Here is a 9,646-nt window from a genome sequence, read left to right as displayed (position 1 = left end):
CTCGTCGTGTTGTTATTTGCGGGCAGTCGGATACATAAAATTGGTTAATAATTATAATGTTTTTAGCATAGAGCTCAACAAGAAAATAGAATGAAAGGTGTGTAGAATTAGAGGCTTGCAGTATGAAATGTTACATCTTGACACATACCGTACATAACATATCTACTACAATTTTGTCTCCAGTCGTTAACCTATCCACGATTTACCTTCATCCTAACTAACTTTCATATGAACGAAATACCTCATAGTACATCGGGTGAAAATCAGTAGACCTCCTTCAATATATACTGCAGTGAGCTAAGTCATTTGCTGATTTTCTAATGCTTAAAACAACTTATACCAATCAGAGGTAGGAATTTCGGCGCTGCTATTACTCTGGTGCTTTATCATTGTTTGTCGAATCGTCAACCTGACCATATTTATAACCCCAGATTCCAGTAGTGCGGTCGCAAGGAATACCATAGAACTGCGAAACTTCATGGCAACTTGGGACAATACCTTGTATAAGAACTGTCACCGGCATTCTCAGGTTTTGGTAAAGGCGGACTAGACGCTCTCACTATTTGGGAACAACATACCCAAGTCGAATAATCTTCAGAGGTAAACGGTTGTCGAAGTAAAATTAAAGCAAGTTCCCAGGTTCAGAGAGAGAAAAATTTCATAATAATATAAATTATAATAAATAAGCGAATAAAAAAGCCGGCAGACATGTTTCCTAAAGTATGATTATATTTGCCTGTAATGTTAGCTTTAAATATGGTTACTCCTTTCTTCGCAAAGGTAAGCTATGCTTTGAAAGGTAGATCTATAATAAACTATAATCTATATAAATAAGTCTAGAATAAACTTACTCTATTGGCAAGGATCAAAGGGTCAATTTGGTAAAAAGTAAGGGTTTTGTTTTTACAATGTGTGAATACCGATGTTTTATGCCTCAGTACTATCGTTGCTATTTTTATTCGGTAGTGAATTTGAATCGTATTTGAATAATACCTTTGTTTTAGGTCGAAAGTTTTCCCGACAAATAAACTTAGTTTAGGTCGTTAATTGGGGCGTCTGAGATAACTGCATCCCGATCACAAAAAAAAAAACTAAGATAACTGAGATTTTTTTATTTATCCCTCTGATTCGTTGCATTGTTAGCGCTTTATTTGCCTGTCATGGCTAAAAATACAAGAGATCAGTGTCTTCATCTCGATTCGGTAAACTAATATATCTATTACATTAGTTGAATACCTTCAGTCGAGTGGCTTTGAAACTCCAGGTTTTCAGGAGATTCTGTTGTTTTGTTCGCTAAGCTTCTTTAGAAATTGCAAGTGTTGTGCGTGGTAGACCACAAATCGACGTTAGAATTGCCAAGATAGAGGACAAAGCGATTAAGAAAACGCTTAAAGTTAAAGACTGGATATGAATTAATGTGACCATAATTTTTATCTTCTGATGAGCATTTATTCGATTTCCTCTTTACAATACCCTGTCCGCACTGTATGTCTAAATGTTTCGCGCCACAGGCAAGATCATTTCGAAACAGAGCAAAACCAAGCGTGGTTTAGGACCATCGAACGCACACTGGTAAACAAAAAACACCACCATTGTGCTTCGAATTATTAGACTTTTTTTTTTTCAATATAAACGGTGGACGGTGATGTTAATTGTGATGTGTTACATAGATCGTTGATTTGGTCCGCCCGGCTAAAAGCATGTATTCGTCCCTGAACAAGCTATCGAATATGTTGCAGTGCTTTTAAGTCGTGTATGTCAAAAAAAACAGGATCAATCAATGTAAATATGAAATATGCTTAATAGTACGCCTTATAGCTCAACGTATCTCGGACATCATTTATCTGTCGTTGTAATCGGACAAACGGATTTACCTTTGTAAATATTAAACGATTCAAATATCACACTGTACGTAGCCATACACTCGATATTATTATAATATTCAATAACGATTTCATTCATCAGTTGAGTACCATTGTATTGGACTTGATAATCATACGTTTGAAGATAAATAGACATTCTAAATGTTTTCACCGGCTGCTATTCAAGCTTTGTAATACAGTCCATCGTCGATCAATATAACAGGGTTTTCAGCTTTGATTGATCATTTGTTACGTTTGCAGCTTTCAGGAAACTCCGCTAAGGAAAACCCTTTACCGCAATGGACGACGTCGTACATCAAAATAGCCTGATTCAGTCAACGGCTGGTGCGGTCCCAGTTGTTAATGACAAGGTAAGTACGCAGCAGAATAACATCCCCCTGCTACAAAAACACGCTGATTTACGTCCATATACGACTATGCATTTCACTCATATAGCATAAGTAGTTCTATAGACAGAGAGCGATAGGCTAAAAATGACGTTCTAACGCATCGTTTTTTCTTATTACTGAGATATTTTAGGGTGAGGTTTATATGAAAAAGGTGAAAGTACAAAGATACGTTTCTGGCCGCAGACCCCGATACGCACCCGATGGAAGTGAAGGTTAGCACCGAACGAAAATCATATTGACGTTATCAGACGCTGGGCTCGGTGGACCTTCACTATTTTCGTATACGAATATTTCTTAAGAATAGAACTCGAGAAAATACTTATGGTAGCAGTACTAATTTGCGAGTGAAACAGAACAGTTCTAATAATAATATTAGCTTGCTAGCTACAGACGTTAATTCATTTGATGGCGAGCAGTACACACTGAGTGGAGAATTTTCATACCTGCATCAATGAAGCCTTAGATTTTAGTTGCTTCTACTAACCATTTGAATGATCTTGTAGATTCTCAAAGCTCAGATGAGGATTTTATCGTCGAGCGCCAAAAACCGTCTCGCCGCGGTGGCGAGCTTTCGAGAGCACATGCTTCTCGGGGGGATGAAGCTGAAGATTCCGATGATGATAATGATAAAGGTGTGCAGCGAGGTGAGGCCAAATCTGGCGAAGACGTCGAGATGAAAGAACGTGATGGCAGATCAGGTGAAGATGAAGACGATGAGATGACCGGCCGTCGTCATTCAGCAGAGAGTGACGACAACGATGAACTCCGCCAGAGAGCTGAAGATGGTGACCAAGCTGACGATCCACGGTTGCGGCGTCTGCAACGCCGCAAGATACAGGAAGCTCGCATTATTGACAATAACGAAGCCGCCGATTCTGATGACTATGACGGTTTGCGTAGAAGACGGCACCAAAGTTCCTCATCGTCATCTTCGTCGGACGGTGATGATCTCGACGAGGAGGAGCGTGAACGCAAACGTCTTCAGATGAAGCAGCGCGCCTTACAGCGAGTTCGTCAGGAAGAACTTGAGGAGGCGGCAAGGCAAGAGGAACGTAGAGCTGCGGAAGGCGATGATGATCAGGCCGCCGAGGAGGATGAATCGGACGAGTACGAGGAATACACTGATAGCGAAGAGGAAGAAGATCTTCAGGGCCCGCCTCGGCTAAAGCCCGTATTTGTGCGTAAAAAGGATAGAGTTACCATTCAAGAGCGAGAACAACTTGAACAACGCCGTTACGAAGCTGAGCTTGAGGGTAAACGGGCTGCTGAAGAGCGTCGCAGGCAGACGCTGAAGATGGTCGAAGCTGAAGTGAAAAGAGAGGTCGAAGAGAACAGAGAGGAGAACAAAACAGGTGTATGTGTTGGCAATATCGATGACGTTTGCACCGACGACGATAACGATGAGGCGGCGTACGAGGCGTGGAAACTGCGGGAACTCAAGCGACTCAAACGGGACCGTGAGCAGCGCGAGGCTTTGGAGAAGGAGAAGCTTGAAATTGAACGACTTCGCAATATGACTGAAGAGGAGCGCTTACGTGAGCTAAAGAACAACCCCACGAAGATTGTGAACCGTCCAAGTAAGGGCAAATACAAGTTTCTGCAGAAATACTACCACCGCGGTGCTTTCTTCGTGCAAGATAAGGAAGAAGATGTTTATAAGAGAGACTTTTCTGCACCCACTCTCGAAGATCACTTTGATAAGTCTGTTCTACCGAAGGTCATGCAAGTTAAGAACTTTGGTCGCTCAGGCCGTACAAAGTACACGCATCTGCTTGATCAGGACACCACAAAAATTGATTCGCCTTGGTCAGCTGAAACTCCGCAGAATCTGAAGTGGCACATCGAAAAGGCTGGGGGAACAAAGCCCGTCTTTGAAAGACCGTCTCAAAGAAAAAAAACAACTTAGCGAGCGTCCTGAACATACAACTTGTCAGTAACCAGAAGGCGTATAACAATGTTCTGTATATTAAGCATTGTATAATTATTTAGTTAAGTTAACTAGATCATATGATGACATACATAAAGTAAATGTATATCAAATAAAGTAAAAATAATTGATTCGTGTTTCACCTCTAAACGTAAACCATGCATGCCTCTCCTGTACTATCAGCATGTATGCATGGTACACCCTATTGTTTTTGGTAAATTTCAAGACAGTTGTCATTCCATTAACAGTGACAAGCCTTATCACGCTCATAATAAAGATACATGTTGCGGTTCGCGACATCGTGGCGCTGATAGGTGTCGAGTTTTTGGTGAGTTGTTCTCGCTGGCTTTAATGGCAGTATCACTTATAGCTGGATTTCCTATCCACGCTCACTCTTGTCAAAGTAAAATTTGAGACTTCGGAACGACAAGTTCTAAATGTGCAGGATTTTAGAAAATACACAAGAGATAAACTATCCTTGTAATCATATACTGGACATGCCAGCTAATCTGAGAACTATAAAGCCACCTTTTATAAGCACTAATTTCGTTGAAAATTGGCAAATGTATAATGTTTAATAAGAATTAATTTAAGACGACTTTGACAGATTTTTTTTCAACATAAGTGTCATTTCCTTGGAGGATTTTTCAGTTTTGGAGAATGCACTGCACACAAAATCCGGAGGATTAAGATTTGGGCCCTCTGCAAGCTCAAATTACTAAAGAGCCAGTTATAAACAAAGTAGCTGCTGTGAGTAAGTTCGCCGATTCTCTAAAAATCGTATTGTTTTCTGTGTGCTGATTTAGCAATTTACGGTTTCAGTTGACTTGCGTATATACTAAGTCCTAGTATGATGAATGACGTCTCCTCCATCAGGTACAAGGCCGAGATCATAAACGCTTGAAGGAAATTTCGTATTAGCCACAGTTCGAGCATCTTTAATGTCATAGGCGCTTCTTCAAACGCTCTTTTAGGTTCCATAGCAAGAAGTACTTACTCTTGGATGCCGTATGATCGATCCAGAAACGTTCCAAATAGAGCTATAGTTAGTTTATTATCGATCGGACAAGCTTGCTTTAAGGCACTCTCTTTGCCGATAAAATGCATAATTGTACCACGCTATTTGTAATTTAAATCACTCTAGATTTCAATTGCGCACCCTCGATTTGTTAGATCTTTTGTTGCTGATTTTAAAGCTGGGCTTTTCATATTACAGATCTGCCATTATATATTTAACATACGACTTATTTGCGCAAGTCGATGAAGGTGGGTTTCTTTCCAGTGTTTGCCCTCATTGACCTAACTGAAAAAGTCGTATAGGTTTAAGGTAGTTTTCTGGACGACTTGGAGTTTCGAAAAAGAAACATAGATTCTGCGTAATTGAAAACGCCTACGTTTTTTCGAGATCCTTAACGCTATTGGACTTATACATCTAGTTTTATTTTTCTTGATTTTAAATTAACCTCAACAATTGTATAGTTTGTGTGTATACAGGGACACATCGCCATCGCCAGTCAATTCGACTTTCCACTTATATCCCTAATACATTTAGTATTCATTTTATGTTCATGTATTACCAGCATAGATATCTGAATGTGACGAAATCAGATGCTATACGGTAATTTGACGGCAGTTGGGGACGTACATTTTATACTAAGAAGAAATTTGTAAATGTCCCCAGCGTTTATGAAATAACGCACGTAGCCGTGCCTGGTATCCAAATAGGATTGCTGTCATTGCAAACTTCGGATTAATGTAGTTTACGATTATATACAAATAAATACAAAAATAGATTTTGCGTTCAATTCAAATACATTTTTGGTTATGTTAAAAAAATGACCTACAATTGTTTGTAGAACGGGCCGAAGAATACGGGCAAAAATTGATCATCGCCAGTACAAAAAGCCCTGTATGTAGAATTTCAATAGAAAAAGCACCGTTTTCGCGTACCCGGTTTTCGGCATTTTCGTGTATAAAATCACAGACGGAGTTTGAGATATTACCGCAGGTTGAATGAAATGCAGACTTCGTAAATTATTTGGTATTATACGAAAAAATGTCTCCTATGCTTGCTCTTTCATTCTAGTCGGATGCACAGGCCTTTTTACAGCTGCAAAAGCTAGATAAATGGGTGGCAAATGGAAAATGCCTGCAGATGCATCTTTGCGTTACATTATTGCTCTGTTTTTCGGAAGTATTAAAAAATCTTAATTTAATTGCCCCGGAATATCAGTTTGTATACGCCCCATAGATAAAATTTCAACTTTAAGCCGTTACATATTTTTAAAGTAAAACATCGGAAGCTTCTATAATCTCAAATATTTAGTAGACAAGTGTTTATCCAAATAAACAGTATGTTGCTTTGGGTTAAGGTTAATCTGACTAAACAAGCATGTGTTTTACAAATATGTTCCCTGAAAGTATTCTTCAGAAAATCCGTTCTGATCTACAAAAATAGCTCACCGCCAATAAAGACCTTATGCGAAAGAGAAATCAACAAAGTCATAGATAGTTGAAGATGAGAAAAAAATTGCGAAGTTTGTTGTTTTGTTGGACCGATTGATTTGTGTAGAGTGTGATCTTCAATATTTAGAGAAATAGGCAAGTTGGAGCCGAAAGTGAGAAGAGCCAGCTAAATGGTAAATGTTAATGCAAATAACGCTGGAAGAAACAAAACTAGATGAGGGTATATAACTGGTTTTGTAGGAAGGGCAAGCCTACAAGGTATCAGATATGTTACTATACGAAAGGGCTAATGAGCAAAAGAAATGGGTCGTTTAATGGAAGAGCTATTTACTGTCAACGAATAGTTACAACAAATTAAACTATTTCTGTTTTCTTCCTGGACTCAGGTACCCCTGATTTTTTTAAAGAGATCATAGAACTGATTTAGATTACTCATATAGAAATCATGTACTGGCATAGCAGTTTTGCACAAACGACTCAGCAGATCTTAACAACGTGATCCGTTCGGTCAGTGCGCAATTAAGGAAGTAACATTTCACCATAGGGTTGATTTCGGGGCGTATTTTTCCCAATTAAATATTCCACCCTTATTTTCTTTTTGATTTGTCAGTGAATTTATCTACTGCCATCTGCCATAAATGTCATCATGGATTCATTGAGACTTGGGAGTCGAAGCCGCCCGAAACGCCAAGTTTCCATGCCGCTCACTCCCCTACACATGTGTATATACATACGGTGGACGAGCCCATCCTAGTGGAGATGATGTTGTACTATTGGGGGTCAGTAAATGTAATATCATAGCAGTATACGTTCGCCTTCTGAGCAGCGGGAACACAAATGGCTTCCGGATGTACGCACTATTAGACCTACTTAATGACTTTGAGTTTCTCCTACTCTCTGATAGTAACAAGCCAACGTGTGAGGGTTATATGAGGGGATTGATAAATTCCATTTTGAGTACCTGAAAAACTGGACACATTGGAAGAAACAATTTGCTAAGTAAGGGGAATGCTTTAAGGCAACATGTAGCGATTGTAGTGAAAGTGTTTCTATAGGAAAGGACAAGTCCGTAAAGGCAAGCAGCTCGTCTACCTTATATGCGCGCTCCGAACAAGTCAGGTCCCAAATTAACAACCCTGTGTCTGATACCACGATAGCTGAACCACGAATCTTATATCGAATTCTCAACCGAAGTGCTATCATTGTTCGAAATTCGCCTGAAGCACCGGCGATGACGCCTGTGGTCCTATTTCATTTGTAAACTGGTTACTGTTGCACAGCGCCAGACACGATAATTGAATAAGCGTCACGTGGCTATCAAGCTGTTCCATAAGATTTCAAAAACCTGCTAATTCAGCGAATATTTAAGGCTGTTTATAAGCAAATTTTGTATTGCAGGCGGATATGTTAATGATACAAGCGAAAAAGTAACCTTACGAGTGAATGCGGAAAAAGAACGACGCCATACTTTATAAACTCTGTAAAGTTAATAGAGTACTTCTGGTCGCAACTATGGTCGCAACGGCAGACAGCATTGTACGAAGCGTGCTTCGTATACTGGTGCATGGAATGAACAAAGATCTACCATGCACGACGGGCTAAAGGTGGAGTTTTTTCTGTCTAAAATACAGCGCTTCTTAACTTAATACAGACCGGGTATGATCCACAGTGAACTTCTAAAAAGTACGTTTAACTTATTTCTTTACTAGACCAGCCTGTTCAAGCTTGCTTACGACACAGCCACCTACTAACAAATTGGAATGAGTTCCTATTGTGTATCATACTCACCGGAAAAAACAATCTGTTTGACTCATTTGGTTGAAGGGCGATCACGAAAAGAAGCTGCTGCTATAAGCTTCTAGCTCATCTCATGACACGTCATCAGATAAGACTTTTAGAAGCTTGTTCATCTATTCTAGCTAAATATAGCATGGATTTCGTATAGGACATTTCATCCTTATAGCATGTAACAAACTGCGTTGAAAGGTCTGTCGCAGACCAAAACAGTCATTATTCGCTGCGCTCGTAGGGTTCAAGTTGGCTTTTGATATGGTTCCGATAGGTAAAATTCAAATAGGGCTTGCAGAATGCAACGCCCCACAGAATATTCTGCATTTAACCAGGGTGGTATTAGAGGAAAATTCGGTGGGCATAGGTGACAGCGTTACCCAATTAGAACAACCGGCATTACCCAGAACAATAACCTGAATCGTTTGCTATTATCTTCGCTTTTCAGTCACCTGCCATTCCGTGTTCAAAATCTAGCGGATAAATAAAAACGTTGCTGCGCGCCGAAGGTCTTGTGACTTTTGGAGAAAGCCGATTGAGAGAAGATCTAGCACGCCCTTGTCCCGCTGTTGAGCAATATGGCAAAGATGTCATCAAATTCCGTCGTCGAGGCCGCGATGCTGCTTGCTAGACACTTTACATAAGCAGAACCATTTTAAAGTGCGTGAATAACTTCATGTAGCTAATGTTGCCTACGAATCGCCGAATTTTTCACTGCGCAGTACGGAGAGAACACGGCAAGCGATGGTTGCGATGGTTGGGAGTACGTACGTCCTCGAGATTTCCCTTACGCACAACGCTGATTTTATCCAAAAATAAAGGCGCTGCCTACAGAACCCAAATTGTCTCAAAACATCTTTTATCAAAGCAGCTCAAAAGATTTAACCGAGCAAACCTTCGTTCTTTAAGCGTTCCATGAGTCTGCATCGTCCGCCGTTGAATCCCCTAGACTCTGCCTATTTGGAGTTCGTTACTACATGGAAAAATGGCGGACATCGATCCTGATTGTTACAGAAGCTATGACTAACGAAGCCTACGATTAATGAAAGGGCCAGGTAGAACGAACCGGCACATGGCATACATAGGACAGTGGGTTTCATCTTCTTAGGCCTGCATATCTCTAGACAAGATTTTCTCTAACGTGCTTCAGATATCATGCGGCGTTAGACGTTACAGTATCATCGATAAGCAGT

The 9,646-nt window shown here is 40.1% G+C and overlaps 1 protein-coding gene across 4 annotated transcripts; it reads left to right on the top strand.

The window, feature by feature from the left end:
* The first annotated feature begins 1,526 nt into the window (after nt 1-1,526).
* On the top strand, nt 1,527-4,510 carry Mfap1 (Microfibril-associated protein 1). Of its 4 annotated transcripts, none has more exons than XM_086985653.1 (4): nt 1,527-1,572; nt 2,124-2,233; nt 2,403-2,484; nt 2,776-4,510. In XM_086985653.1, the coding sequence occupies exons 2-4, from the start codon at nt 2,162-2,164 to the stop codon at nt 4,176-4,178; spliced, it is 1,557 nt and encodes a 518-aa protein (XP_086841779.1). In that variant the 5' UTR covers nt 1,527-1,572; nt 2,124-2,161; the 3' UTR covers nt 4,179-4,510. The 4 variants fall into 4 exon arrangements, with proteins under 4 accessions (XP_086841779.1, XP_022654168.1, XP_022654166.1 ...); XM_022798433.2 differs by lacking the exon at nt 1,527-1,572 and adding an exon at nt 1,579-1,782; XM_022798431.2 differs by lacking the exon at nt 1,527-1,572 and adding an exon at nt 1,579-1,878.
* Nucleotides 4,511-9,646: the final 5,136 nt, after the last annotated feature.

The sequence above is a fragment of the Varroa destructor genome, unplaced genomic scaffold, assembly GCF_002443255.2.
Source record: "Varroa destructor unplaced genomic scaffold, Vdes_3.0 BEIS01000003.1, whole genome shotgun sequence".
NCBI classification, from domain to species: Eukaryota; Metazoa; Arthropoda; class Arachnida; order Mesostigmata; family Varroidae; genus Varroa; species Varroa destructor.
This window is presented reverse-complemented; position numbering and strand designations above follow the sequence as displayed.

What these genes read in the sequence shown, in the direction of transcription:
- Mfap1 (XM_086985653.1), top strand. Translation starts at nt 2,162, where the DNA reads ATGGACGACGTCGTACATCAAAATAGCCTGATTCAGTCAACGGCTGGT. An exon ending in TCCCAGTTGTTAATGACAAG is followed by an intron (nt 2,234 to 2,402) that starts GTAAGTACGCAG and finishes GAGATATTTTAG; the next exon opens with GGTGAGGTTTATATGAAAAA. An exon ending in CGCACCCGATGGAAGTGAAG is followed by an intron (nt 2,485 to 2,775) that starts GTTAGCACCGAA and finishes ATGATCTTGTAG; the next exon opens with ATTCTCAAAGCTCAGATGAG.